The sequence below is a fragment of the Montipora foliosa genome, chromosome 12 (genome assembly GCF_036669935.1).
Source record: "Montipora foliosa isolate CH-2021 chromosome 12, ASM3666993v2, whole genome shotgun sequence".
NCBI lineage: Eukaryota > Metazoa > Cnidaria > Anthozoa > Scleractinia > Acroporidae > Montipora > Montipora foliosa.
The window spans coordinates 19769867-19784866 of record NC_090880.1 but is presented as its reverse complement, the minus strand read 5'-3'; the positions used below and the strand labels follow the sequence as shown (position 1 = coordinate 19784866).

Sequence of the window (15000 nt, the reverse complement as noted above, 5' to 3'; positions counted from 1 at the left end):
TTTTTTTTTTAAGAGAAATGCTTACAAATGACGCTCATACTAAAAGAAAACTCCTTCCAATTGAACGGAATAAGCTATCTCCAAACACACGGGACAAAAATGGCGGTTGCTTTTGCCAGTATCAGAAATTTTTGTAAGTGGATTGCATCACTAAAATACTGTTTCCAAAGACTTACCAGCTGACTGCGACAACCTTATAACTGATTACCAACAACCATTATTTGTATTAAATCATTAGGACAGTTAGTCCCCCTATTGTTGTGGTACATAAAAGAACTCAACTCATCACAACACGCTCCTGTCCAGCATTTTGACCAAATACTGTAACGTTGCCTCATAGGCAGCCCAAGCTCGCGTCACTGCAGACCACAGGGCTCCCACACAAACAGTGTGTCTGTTTGTATGTTCGAAATATAAAGAAATGTATGGGAAATATTGAAGAGTCCTAATATAGTAAATTTACATCGAGAAATGACTATGTTAAAGCTCAAAATAAACGTAAAGCTACCTCAGTTGTTGTGTATTGTCATTTCTGCGGCTGAAAATGGTGAATTTGGGCGATTTGGTGGGTTTTCCTTTGACTGTTACTACACGTCCTTAGAAGGAGACAAGGGTGGAAAGCTCATTTTCGACCGCTCCAGCGTCAAGCCGATTTTCACCCAGAAATTAGAATCGCCCGGCTTTCAAATCGAACACCAGATAAACTGAAAGGTTGACGCTTCTTCTCGTGCCATTCAATCGAAGATCCATTCAAAATCCAAGCGCTAACCGCCAAATAATTTTCGAGAAATGCAGCTTTCGAAGCGACCAGCATCCGCGGCCGGGATTTCGTGTGCCAAGGAGCAACCGTCACGCTGTTTGCTCCACACTGATTGGATGATGCTAAACAATGCCCTGTTACAAAATACCTCATGTGGGATGGGAGACAGGGACATATTCACAGCCGCGATTCATCTACTGACTAGCCTGGTGTGAGGTTTATGGCGCGTGACGGTAACCCGTTGTTATTTAATTCCAGTTGACAATACAAAATCGATTTTCATTCCTGAACCGATTAAACCACTTTTTGAAAATAACAAATGGTTTAGTGCCCAAGGAAAGAACTTGTTTGGCAATAATCTTGATTTCACATTCACGCAACGCCCCTTCTTCCAGGCTGGAGGTAAAAATGCGGCCATGGGGTCTTAATAACTTGAAGTCTTAAACATGTTGACGATATTATTTACGAAAGCATTAATTGGTTAAGATTGCCCTTGAATTGAGTGGTGGCAAGCATTTACGAGTGACCAACATGACCTTGGCTTTTAAAAGCCTGTAGTCGATAAAAAAAGTAATCTCAGTTTATTGTTCAGTGACAGCCGAACTGGCCGAGATAAGTGCTCTGCGTTACCCGGTTATTTGAAGGTATACCAATGTGGCCGAAAATGGCAGCGAAAGAAGAACACGCGTTGCTTATATAACGATGCCGCGGGAAGCATGTACGTAAATTCTCTACTTTTCGCCGAAATTTGACAGGTGTCCCAAAGTCTTTTGACCCCGATTTTAGCTAGCTAGACATTTATTCATACACAGTAACGTTTAAAGAAGTACAGCGCATGGTATCGTGCTTCTATAAGTCAATTTAAAAGACACTGAAATCAAATTAAAGTAAAATTCCTTACGTATAAGATACAATCAAAGTTCAAGTGTAATATTATACAACAACAACAACAACATCACAAACATACAGGTAGGAAGATACAGCTAAAAATATGTGAAATCGTGGTCATTCAAGTCTAAGGAAAGGTTAAGTTTATACAAACGTTGGCCGTGTAGCACTTATATTTTAAACAGAGTTAACTGAATAGAGTGTAATGTGAAGTGCTAGATTTCTATCCCATATGAACCATGTGAGCGTTAGCCCTACTGATGGAAATGGGCCCACACAAGCAGACAGAGAAAAACTCTGACCAGGGAGGGAATTGAACACACGACCTTCGGGTTAGATCTCCGCCGCTCAAGTCTGTTGCAGAAACTGAAAGGCCGAAAGGCTTTCATTGCCTTTCAACAAAGATTGTAATGTTTTCAGCTACAATTGAATGATCGTTGGCTAAGATACACCCTGCAAGCAGAGCCTTTCTTTTGCTTGCTCGATTTTGGCGTTCTCGAGAAAGGCTCTGCATGAATCGAGTAAGATCTTTGTTGAATATGCGCTGCATGTTGCCAGGATACAGTCTCGAACCCAAGCATCTTGCCGCCATCTTGGTTTTTCATGGTACAGCGGGCTCAATTATAACCATCGGTTTTGTCACTAAACGGACGCTCGCACTGGAAAAACCGGTTTGACGAGAGAAAACAAGATTGACTAGTCCAGAAGCTCGGGCTGCGGCGGCTTCAAAGAGTTGACGCGATTCGGGCAGAGCCTACTTTTCTCCTCCTCAGTAAAGAAAAAGACCAAAGGAGGCTCTGCTCGCAGGGTGGCTAAGATATTATTCCATAGGAATAATAAAACCATAGGTACCTATTTACTGTCGAGAAAACTCTTCCACCGGAGAGTCATAAATCAAAGATCATTGATGAAATGCAGAGCATTGGGATATATATCCTACTACGACTTTTGAGACTTTAGTTCTGATAACTCAATAAAATTCAGAACTACCCCTAAAAATAATGAAGTAAGGTCAATTAAGAGCGAAGGGTAGATTCGAACCTGCGACATGTGCGCTTCGCGCTTCCGTTTCGAACACATTCGTACGCTAATTCGGCCGCCCGAACGAAACCCGAAATTTAACTCCACCAAGTATACTAGTTTTAAAGACACCAGTGAGGCAACGCTATGCCGGAAAGACATGGTGACAGCTTGGCAGTCTTGTAATGGTTAAAGCTGTGGCAAAAATTCGACAAGCTATTCTTCTATGACGAAGAAACTTCTGATATGAACTATTGCAAAACCGCTACAGACGTCCCCTTTTAGGTCAACTTTGAGATACTACCCTTCATTGCTTTTGGTATATTCGAATTTTTTGTTTCAAAAAAAGATAGTCTCTTCACTTTGGTCATGTAAGGGAAGATGTATTTCCTATTTTATTCAGAAGTCCAGCCAATCGATTTTAAGTATGTGCAGGGTTGACCCGTCCCATGAACCCTTTCACCCCTAAACCGGCCATATTTAGTATTGCTCTTTATAACGCAAGACGATTTTACTCACTTGATACGAAAACAAGCATTGCTAGAGTGGACAGCTTTTTCGTTCCGATTTCCGATTGTTTAGAGGTCAAGTCGAGCAACTACCAATCTTTAAACACTCTACTTCCGCAACCTTTATCACCGAACCAAGGGTTGCTGCTATCTCTTCAGTTGGTACATCATATAGTCCCGTTTTTGTTCCTTGGGTGCAGGGCTGGCATAGTGGTGAGAGCACTCGCCTCCCATCAATGTGGACAATGTGGCCCGTGTTCGATTCCCAGACTCGGCGTCATATGTGGGTTGAGTTTGTTGGTTTTCTACTCTGCTCCGAGAGGTTTTCCTACGGGTACTCCGGGTACTCCGGGTACTCCGGTTTTCCCCTCCGGCCTTAAAAACGAACAATTTGATTTGATTTTTTCTCATTTCAGTTGATTTCTGTCTACAGTGTCCCCAATTTGAGCTCCAGCGCCCCTTTCTTTTTCCATTCCCTTGACACTCTGACTCACGAGAAATATTTACTATCGAATGCACTTTTGTACTCTTATCAGTGCCAGTAATTAATTTTGATTCTGTTTAACTTATAGATTGATGTTTAGCCGTAATTAAAAGAAGGCAAAGAATGGCTCAAAATATTACGCCTCTGCAAGAGATCATGAATTTGACATCAAAATCGTCAGCTGAAATTCTTCCCGAATCGCGAACGTTTCGTTACATAAAACTGGCGTCCGCGATTGTCCTATGTATTTTATCACCGATTACAGCAATTCCCAACGCTCTTCTGTTGACTGCGATTTACAGAGATCCTTTGCGCTGTTTCCGAACACCGATTACTTATCTCATCGCTGGTCTTGCCGTGGCCGACCTCCTAACGGGAAGCTTCGTGGAGCCGATGTTTGTGTCGTACTACATCGCAAATTTCAGGAACAAAGCGAGTTTGAGTTATAAATTGATGTATCACATTGGTGGGATTATCTCTGGCGTTACAATAACAGAGTCATACTTCATAGTCCTTGCGCTTTCAGTTTGTCAGTATATCGCGGTGAGGTATCCGCACCAGTTCAAAGCAATTGTCTCCAGAAATCGCGTATTCGCTTTCCTAGCGGTCAGCTCTGTTTACGTCACTTGCTTCAATATGCTTCAATTCACTGGCATTGACAATCAAACTTACTCAAAAATACACCTCATTTTACATCCTACGCTTATATCAGCCACCTTGGTGGTCGTGCAAGTTATGCTATTCTTGTCTTTCAATCGTCACCTTAAACACAGCAGATTACTTCACAATTCATGCGCGAACATCGCAGAATCATTGAAAAACAGACACAGCGAACGACAATTTACAGTCATGATTTTCTATTTGGCAGCTATTCTTTTAGCTTCATGCTTATTGCACGTTGTTGCTTTCTACATTTTTCTTTTCAAGAAGCCAACAAATCGTGAAGAAAATTTCAACATCCACTGCGTGCTTCGAATCAGTGACCTAATGCTTTTCATCAAAGTAGCATTGGATGTATTCATTTACGCATGGAGAAATCCGTTGTACAGAAGAGCTCTTTGGTGGACGTTGTTGGGGCGACGAACCGACATGCGGGTCTCCGTTTGCCGTAAATCAACCGATGGTATTTCACCCGGACACCTGCATGCGCTAGAGGGACCTGGTACACAAACTGCAACTGCTGGCAAAGACTTAACATAATCGATGCCTCACAATCATTAATATTAATTGAAATAACTATGACCATTGCGCTCGCCTGCGCGCTGAGCCTTTTTCCTCCCTTCCATTCTCCAGCGTCCTCTGCGCGGGATCCTCTGTGATAGCGCGTAGACTCTACGTTTACTCTCAAGAAAGAAACGACAGTTTTCAACTTACAAAACATGTTTCAACATTCTCATGTCATCTCGAAAGATGCAGACTAACATCAATTTTTATAAAAGTGACGACACATTTTTCGGTCGTGCAACGACCATCTTCAGTTGAAAGTAGAATTAATTTGAAGTTACATTTGAATTTATAACATGTCATCTTCAGTTGCAAATGAGCTTTTAACGGTTGTACATTTGAATTTATATTAAGGTACGTTACAAAATAACGCGTCAAAACTTGCGTACAATTTATAGCATCCAAAGAACGTCGTCAAGCTCGTGTTCGGGAATCTCCTCAAGCTTTCTCACTTCGCTTCGCTCAGCACGCCACAGGTCAAACACTTAAAACCCAATTGTATGTGCTTCTTTGAGTATTCTTGTTCTGATTATTCTTCCTCATCTCGAGTAAATCAGTAGCATCTATCTCTGGAAACCTAGCTGAAGACTCCATTTGAAACTCTGAGTCGTCAAAAAGGTGGAGAGAAAAGTCGGGGAAATTCGGCCATTATCAACACAAAACAAAACCCTGCGAGCGATGATCGCTTGCTGACGTTTGAAAGCAGTGATAATAGCTGCAACCTGATTGGCCAATACTCGGTTCATTTATTTATCTTGACATTGAAGACATTGATTGGTTGATGGAAAGTATCCAGATTTTCCCCAAATTGGACGGTTTGTTCAAAGCTGAAGGAAACGTTCCGGCAAAAACTATCCAATTTATTTTAAATTTGGACAGTTGGCAAAAATTAATAAAAAATAGATCTGTTGGCAATATTGGATTTTGATGTAGCTATATAATTAGAATATGAAATACGGAATGAACGGAAAACAAAAATAGCGCGCATAACAATAAAATAAGAGACAAAAGGAACAACGTAATTAAAAAGAAAGAGACAAGTCTAGATGCCTCAACTGCTGATTAAGAATGGGATTTTCCCACTTAATGTGCAATGCCTCTTTGATCTTAATTTGGAATTTTGAGGCGGCAGAATCTAAGATCGCGAAACATTCTGTATTACAAGGGTCATGACAGGCCCTAGATGACTTCAGGTGCCTGTAAACATGCGAAGACTTGTCCGACAGGAGATGCTCACGAGTACGTGTACAAAGGTGGCGAGTGGTCTCGCCAATGTACCTAGCATTCAGGCAGCACACGAGAATTTATAAACGACATGCGAACGTAGACCTTGCGGTACTGAATATGTTTCTAAGTTTAAACGTACTAAAGGCCAACTTAACATCTAAATCAGCTTTGCAGTAATGTTTGAGTAGTTGTCTTAACTTAGTCTGGGCGCTTTTAGAAAACCGGCCAACATGAGGGAGTTTATAGAAGTGCGTAGAAGTTTTCCCGGAGTTGGATGAGGCGTCCCGCCCATTCAGAGAAGGATTCATTTTCTTAGAAAGATGCCTATGAATAATCTTGTCGATGACCCAAGACGGAAAACAATTTTTCCGTAGTAAGAAAATAAGCTTTTTAACATCCAGATGAAAACCAACCCGGGAATTGTCGATCTTATATACTCTGTTTAGTAATGTTCTGACTCGACCCAGTTTGTAATAATTAGTAAGAAGACCAGTAAATGTCTTATAACCACAAAATATTGTACTAAGTGTAGTCTAAACGCTTCAGTCCAATTACAGATCGGCTTGGGAACAGCGTACATAATACTACATTGCGCGATCATCCTTCAATTACTGATAATAGCTGTCGCCGGAGCAATTGGAAATGTGGCAGATAAAAAACACATGACCCACCCCTTACTTTTGGCACAAAACTATTTGGCCCACCCCTAAATGAAGGCTGAAACTTACATGACCCACCCCCTGATAAAGGATTTTTTTTGTTATATAATCAGTTATACCACATTTGTATATGAAGTTGTTGTGGTGTTGATTTACGGCATTAGGTTTGTTTCTTAACCAGATACAAAAGCATGTAAAACTAACGAGAATATTATTTAACTCTTTCAGCTTTTGTAAGCCATGTTTAATTAGTGACTTGTTATTATTTAAGGTTTCTCATCCTGGTGCCATCAAATTATGCGTTGCGAAGTTTGCTTAATGGCACATTGCTGTCACTGTCACTCGAACTGTTTATAGAGGCAAGTTTTCCAAGAGGAATATCGTCTTCATCTGAGCTTCATCTGAGATCTCTTTTTTTATCATTTTAAATTTCGGTTTAACAGTTGTATTTTACGAACAAAGATAAAATTGTACGTCGTTAAAGCCGCCATGCTTTCAAGTTATTGTTAGCTATTTCAACAGAATCAAGCCCTCGATCATTCAAAAAATACTTATTTAACAATGTGCCTATTCCTTTTAAAAATAGGATGACCCATCCCCAATGGGTCGCTGACAATCGAACGACCCACCCCTTGCTAAGGGCTCAAAAACTGATGACCCACCCCCTTTCTGCTCCGGCCCACCCTCCCCTATAATTTTTGATTACATTTCCTTTGAAGAACTATTAAAATTATTAGCTTGCTATCCTTCCAATTCACAATTCGTTGTGGATTAGTGGCTCAGTTCTATTCCGTTGTCCTTCCAAAAAAGTTTTTCTTATCTTTGCAAGCAAATTTCCAGTTTTGAAGCTAGGACATATCTCACCCGTGAAGTCATCATGTCTTGATAAAGTCTCTGCAATGGAAAAAAGAGAAAGAAGTTTATCATTTCACATATTCACTTAAGCCTCATTTGCACTAGCAAGTTTTCCTTGACAAGCCCACTTGTCAAGGAAAACGTGCCCACTGAACACACTTGCAAGTTTTCCTCGGTAGTGTAAATGGAAAGTACGACAAGTTTTCCTTGTCAAGTGCACTTGACAAGTAATTTACACAAGCAAATATCGTCCTTGACAAGTTTTCCTTGGTAGTGTAAATGGAAAATATGACAAGTTTTCCTTGACAAGTGTCCTTGTTCAAAACCTAGCATGCTAGTTTTTGAACAAGGATACTTGTCAAGGAAAAAGTTGTCATATTTTTCCATTTACAATGCCAAGGAAACTTTTTCAAGGAAAACTTGCTAGTTGTGTGGCTTACACGAACTGTGAAAGCCACACTATGCTGTCGACTGCGGAATTTGTTTGATTGCGTGTCACGTGGTTTACGGCAAGGTTAGGCTCCAGTTTCCGCTCTCCTTCACCTGGGTTCGGGCGAAGTACATGCAAGTTGGAAAGTAGCCATTTATTTTGTCAGTACGAGGAATCGTGTTTCTTTCTGCGGGGTTCTTCGTCGATCGTTGAGCTAAAGTTTCATTTTTCCGTTCTTTTATAAGGTGAGTCTTTTTTGTTTGTGTGATTTTTGAGTCAAGGCAAAACCCGATTGTTTTTGTCTTGCAGGTTTCCAACGGGGTCAATGGAGAATTCATTTTCCCCTTCAAAACACCCAAGCCAGCTTTGCTACAGACGGCGTGCGTTCTAAGGGCAGATTGCACAAACAGGAGTTTAACTCTGACAGGCCAGCATTGTACGGTCTGGTTTACTTCAGTTTGCGCCACACATAGTATTAATGCGACTTACAAACTGATCGTTTCAAAGAGAAATATTTTTATTTGAATTCTATTTCCAAACCTCTTGTCTAATAAAAAGTAACTTCTGTACGTAAATGACGGATTTGGTGTCAAAAAATGGTAATTAAAGGTAGAGGACAAAAATTATCCGAGCGTTACCGTGCCCATGGCCAGAGATAGGAAAATCAGGACCGCCCAAAGAACCAATCAGATTGCAGGATTCGATGCTGTGCCCTCTCGGAAAAAAATAAAAACTGGTACTTGTTAACCTATATAGCACTACTATGGCTACAGGTTGCATTATTGTGAAACTTCATTTTCAAAGTTACCTGATTTAACACTATTGAAAAAAATAGCTGTTATTTTTTCAGTAAGTAATCAAACCTGGTGTATTATGTACAAATCTATGTCTTTCTCTTCTTTTATAGTCCAACTAAAAGTCATCAATATAGCATTTGAATCATAGCAAAGCTTTAAGTATTTTGTTGGGATATCTTCACTTGTGATGTCGCATTATCAATACTTCTACAGTAATCATTGCTGTAGAAGTATTAGATGGGTTTCTATTGTCTTGAAAGTCTCAATTGAGTCCTTGCAAAGCTCTTGATTTGTTTGCTTTGTTTTGTAAATTACTTGAATTTTAAGGAAATTTGAAGGCTCCCTCCCACAAGCAAGTGATGCTATTAGAATACATTAAATAGCAATTTTGTGGAATTCTAGTCTCATGACATGGTATGCAACTTGTTGGAATGGTTCAGTGACATGGAAGTATCAATTTCTCAAGCTCAGTGTAGTCTTAGGATAGTAGAGTCACTGTACGCTGAAAGAAACTAATACATTGTTTCAGTCTGAGTAAAGTCACCTCGATAAGATAAAGTATTTTGCATTACTACTGACCTATCCACTTTATCATTACTAACTGCCCTATAAGCCCTGAAGTAACATACCCAACAGTAAACGTCACTAAGCTTCCAAGGGCGAACTCAATGTTGAAACTGCAATTTGTAAGCCACACACGTACGCATTGCGCACCTATTTTGTAAATTGGGAAATTACGGTTTGATTCAAGTTATTATTCGTCCGGTCGCTTTGTATATCAGGGACGGTGGACGGAAGGGGGGGGGGGGGGGAAGGGGCACCCAATTTCAAGCAAAGGACAAAAATCTGTCAGTTTACGGATGATCCACGTTTTTTTTTTTAATATCTCGTCTAGAATGCTGAAAGTAGTATTTCTGAGCTTCAAGATTTCAAAATTTTCTGGCGGAGAATTTCCCCAAAACCCCCTACAAGTTAGCGTCTCCGGCGGGGCATTTTAAGGAAGCCGTTGACGCATGCGACGAAAATCTTGTAAATCGGCCCTTAAAATGCTACGACATTTTTTCTGACGTACACGACAATCGTAAATCATGTCGTGGGCTTGTCGTAAGCCGCTGTCGCATGCGACAAAAATCTTACCGTGTAAATCGGCCCTTAGAGGGCAAAAACAATAGCTTTGCTCGCGCTGCACGTGCGTGAAATCGCCAAATTTGAGGTTTTATGAAGAACGTCACCAATCGAGGATAAATTTTCATTTTCTCCCCTAAATTAACCGCCGTTCCGACCAGTGTCATTTATAAGGTACTACCACACCCTTGTCATATTAAAAATGTTGAAATAGTCACGAAGTGATTACAATAAAGTGAATTTATATTTTGAGATGACGTTCTTGCTGCTGTCGCCGTCGTCGTTGCTCTTAAGCTACCTAATGAAACTTGCCAAGTGTGCTAGCTATGTTCGATTGTCCTACAAGTGATCGGTATGTAAATTCTCTTCACAATTTCAATGAAATGCCAGTCAGGCAGGTATTGAGAAGGAAGACTATTATCAGCGAAGAGGTGTGATCCTGATATCACACCAATTTCTTATGACTACCCAACAAAGTACTCTGATACTAGTTGGGAGAATAAAGGTTTCGATCGTAGGAATGAAACGGTTAACGGAGGGGGCAGCCGACCCATGAGTGCATATACATACCAGACACGCAGCTCAATAGCCCTTTTCACAGTAATGCAAATGAGAAAAACTAACCGTGAAAAGGGCTATTCCTTTCTGAAAGTTCGCGAAGAGCCTGGACTTTTTTCCAGGCTTCTTTTACAGAAACTGCTCGACTTCTTTTATTTCCGCTTAGAAAAATCGCCTCCTATGTGCAGTTCAACACGATCTCTTCGTCACATGAAGGATTATCCTTCATTGTCAGTTTGCCTTAAATGAAGTATTATCCTCCATTTTGATCACTCTGTCCCAGGACTTGTGGTATGAAAAAGAAAAGAAAAAAGTAAAAGCAGCATCTGGACAGTATTCTAACTCGAAGCACCCACTTTGAAGAAACTGTTTTTATCCATTTAACCACTACAGATCAACAGACGATTATTTATCAAAACTAATTAGTATATATATAAAATTATTGCTGGATAATGGTTAAGTCTGAGGCTTGATTTTAAAATGGTTAGCTTTCTCTTGACGTTTGCTAACCGACATTTTTCACTGTGTAAGCTTGTTTCTTGGCGGGTGTTAATAAACGTTTACAGCGGCACTTTTGGAAGAAAAAATTATTGACATTAATAAAATATAACATCCTCGCAGTTAGTGATGTGGTAGTGTAGTGGTTAAGTGAAGGGGTTATTAATCACACGTTCTCAGGTTCGAGTTTTGCGAGTCCAGACATTTGAGTTTGGCTTTTAAAAGAAATATGTTCATTTCCCATGATCCCTATCAAGCTTTCAGTGACCAAAATGAACGATAATACTTCACTTGGAAGAAACTGACAATTAAGAATAATCCTTCAATTGAGGGAGAGACTTGGTTTGGTGCAGTTTCAATTGTTTTTTTCATATATTCTCACCATGACACTAAAAGGAAGGTCGGGTGAGGAAAAAAAAAACACATATTCCTTTTTTTGTAATTGATATCAGTGAAAAGTAAAGCCAAGAACCTTCATTTAGTTTTCTGAGATTTGCAAAAATCTAGCTGACACGTGACCAGTCGCAACCAGGGTACTTTCTCGAGGGAAAAAAAGAGAGGCCCTGGGAACGAGGTTGGCATTTAAACAACAACTACAGTAGTTAGGGGGGGGATTGGAACCCGTGTTCCCAAACCCTCCTTCAAAGACATTCTTTTGACTTGTCACGAAATGAATGCGTGAGGATTAAAGAACAGGGACTAAGATTTACGACGGCGACATCGAGGAAGACGCTACAAAGCAGTAATATGATTGGTTAAAAGACGAAAAATAATCGTGCTGCGCATGCGGCACGCACCTTAGCACATATTTTTGCGGTACTTTGCGTAACAACGACATGAAATCATAAAATCATAAAATCTGAGGTTTTAATGACAACTTGGGCTCAAAAATGTAAATTTTAAGTTTTTTCTCTATTCTTACCCTGAAACCACGCGTACCAATTTATTTTCGTCCACATTATACGACGCGAACGAGATTGAATAATAAATAATTGCGACAGACTTACGAATGTGCAAAGTTATATTTTGAAGTGATATTTTCTTCGGCATCGCCGTCGTAGATCTTAAACGTCTCCAATGTCTACCCAAGAGGCTCCACGGAAGAGCAATTGTCAGTTTGGCAATGAAACGAAAGTGCAATACCTTAAGATTCCTGGTAGCCTCTCTGATTGGTAAATATCATGATGGCCGTACCCTACAAATTCAATAAATTCAATTGGATCTGCGTCAGGTCGCCTTGAGCTCTTGGCGCTTGAGTATAACTGCAATAAAATACAACATATTAAATGATAAAACAACCTCAGTAACAAAAAATATATATATAAATAAATAAAATCACGCTCTAAAAATCCTTTAAGGCAAATACAATTTTAACCCAAACATGCATGAAGATGGGTGGAGAACGAAGTCAAAGTGCCACTGTGACCATAAAAAACATTTCTTCTTTTTCTTTGGATTTCAAAACGTCATTAACGAAAATCTCACTGACCCAAGTCTTAAGCCTTGATTCAAAAAAAGACACCTGTTTATTGTAACAGTCATGCGTTCGAATCCCGTTCCAGCCTGGAGTTTTTCAGGCTTTTTCCTCAACTGCGTTTCTGTTTGACTGCGATAATCTTTGTAACTCTCAGACTAATTTACAGTTGTGTGCTTAGTTAATTGACTTATGAATGAAAGTGAGGCCACAGTTGACCTTGTTTTCATACAAACCTCACTGCTTTTCTTATGTAGATTCCGACTACTGAGCATGAGAACAACATCCTTAACATAAGAAAAGCATGCATTTAGGAGGTCTGTATCACAACAAGGTCAACTCCAGCCTTACTTTAATTGACCGCGCCCCGGTGGCTCAGTTGGTTGAGCACCAGAGTGCCATGCGGGAGGTCGTGAGTTCGACTCCGGCCGGACCAACACTCAGGGTCTTTAAATAACTGAGGAGAAAGTGCTACCTTTGTAATTACATACGCAAATGGTTAGACTTCCAAGTCTTCTCGGATAAGGACGATAAGCTGGAGGTCCGGTCTCACAAATATCTTCCATGTAACGATGGTCATTAGTTCCCTGTGGGACGTTAAAGAACCCACACACTATTTGAGAAGAGTAGGGGATGAAGTTCCCGGTGTTGTGGCTGTCCTCTGTGTGTATATGGGTGGGTGGGTATAGCAGGTCCACATCAGCTGTATAGCTGCCAAAACTTCAACCTGCTTTAACAAATAAATAACAAAGGCCACTTAACTAAGCACATAACTGTAAGAAGGCCTATTTTACCTTTTTGCCTAGTTCAATTGGTACAGTGTTGTCCTCTCGATCATGTAAGATCAATATTGGACAATAAACATCCGCTAACCTGAAAAGGAAAGTAAAATCACGCTGAGGGGGCAAATTAGAAGAAACTAGACGCATATCTGCGTGAACTCGGGCTTTCCTGATGCCCTGTATCGTCAAACGAAAAACAAAGAAATACAAAGGAGATGTCAGCTAGATTATTAGGTATCTATTATTTAGGTTAGAATAATGGCAATGATTCTTGTTATGTCCACTCATAAATGTGCGCTCGTAAAGTGATCTCTCGTAAAGTGCTCGGACCCACCCGTTCCGTAAACGCTCGACATCTTTTAGTGTGAGTCTATGACGAACGGTGTGTGCATTTATTTGTGTGGTTTGAGCCTATTAGACACCATGTGCATGCTTACTTTCAACGACGCCATTTTCATTCAATGTGGCTTAGACTTCGCGCATGCACAACCATGCCACGTATGCGCTTTGGTTAACTTCGCGCATGCGCTTTACAAGCTTGAGTGCGATTTGTGACTAAACGCAAAAAAAGGCCAAAATTTAACCTCGGGCAAATTAAAACAAAACTATAAGGATGGATAGCAACCATTTTAATTGGATGCCGATCAGTCGTAAGAAGCTACAAATCTGAATAGACAAATTTCGATACACTAAAACAATGAACACGATTTCGCGAGGCTCTGGGGAATAAAAATAACAGCCAGAACCCCCGACAGACCCAAAGCCTATAATAAATAATAATATCGAAATTGGGCCATTGTACTCGAATTTGCGCTACTCCAAGATTAGTGCCAAATAAACTAGTTTAATTGCCAACGAACAAAGACTTTACAATTTAATTTCGGTGTACAGAAATCCTAAATGAGAAGCGAAATTATAAACCAATAAGGCAGTCGTTTCGATAAAAGGACTTGACGATTCAATGGTATAACCGACATTGATATCCTCAACCGCAAGGCTGGACGACTAAAACAACACGAAGAGAGTTACCTTTTATCGGTGCGAAACACGTCTTCCACTTCATCTAAGACAGTTTCGTTGAAATACGGAAGAAACCTGAAAGGCTAGGGATTCAGAAACGAGTTAAATGCCACGCAAACCAGCAACGCAGCAAGTTTTCAAAACTAATAATTCGAGACTGTTAGAAGCAATTTAACAGAGTTTTTGTACGGCAGCCATGTTGCATGACAGGAACAATGAAAATGTTTTGCATTAGAAAGAACATTTGTTCCCATAGGAAAAAGAATCCATTGTTCCTGCCATGCAACATGGCTGCCGTGCAACACCTCTAGACTGCGGTTTTCACTGAATTGAGTGTTGAAAAGCAAATACCAAAGTAATTACTTCGACCAATCAATGGAGGTGTAAACAGCGCAATGAACCAATCCAAATTCGAAGCAATTCTATGTAACTTGCTCAAAGCGCGGGAAAACTCACGCGTGCCAGTCGCGACTGGCTTTGGTTTTCCTTTTGATCGGTTGATAAACTGGCGCGAGATTTTTAAACCAATCAAGAAACGTAGCAATATCAATCGCGTAATTATACTATCGACAGTCATTTGAAAACTGCTCTATCGGAGGAAATCTTGCTATTGGTTTAAATTTCCATCACAAAGCTTCGTGATTGGCGTTCACTATTGAAACTTTCTCGTACATGTTTTCCCGCGTTTCG

General features: G+C 40.3%; 2 protein-coding genes across 4 annotated transcripts in view; one reads left to right on the top strand and one right to left on the bottom strand.

Moving 5' to 3' along the window:
* Positions 1–6448, top strand: part of LOC137979510 (adenosine receptor A2b-like) — a 7345-nt gene extending 897 nt beyond the window's left edge. Inside the window, exon 2 of the mRNA XM_068826781.1 lies at positions 3750–6448. Coding sequence (XP_068682882.1) covers positions 3785–4861 — 1077 coding nt within the window. The 5' untranslated portion in view covers positions 3750–3784 and the 3' untranslated portion in view covers positions 4862–6448. The remainder of the gene's footprint in view (positions 1–3749) is intronic.
* A 434-nt stretch (positions 6449–6882) lies between these two features.
* LOC137979509 (lysophosphatidylserine lipase ABHD12-like) overlaps positions 6883–15000 on the bottom strand; it is a 21688-nt gene continuing 13570 nt past the window's right edge. Inside the window, exons 12-15 of one of the 3 annotated variants that reach the window (XM_068826778.1) lie at positions 14320–14393; positions 13303–13381; positions 12178–12296; positions 6883–7665 (exon numbers count right to left, since the gene is read on the bottom strand). In XM_068826778.1, coding sequence (XP_068682879.1) covers positions 7647–7665; positions 12178–12296; positions 13303–13381; positions 14320–14393 — 291 coding nt within the window. In that variant the 3' untranslated portion in view covers positions 6883–7646. Of the gene's footprint in view, positions 7666–12177; positions 12297–12999; positions 13239–13302; positions 13382–14319; positions 14394–15000 lie in introns of those variants that run through there. The other 2 variants (XM_068826779.1, XR_011118352.1) reach the window with 2 other exon arrangements.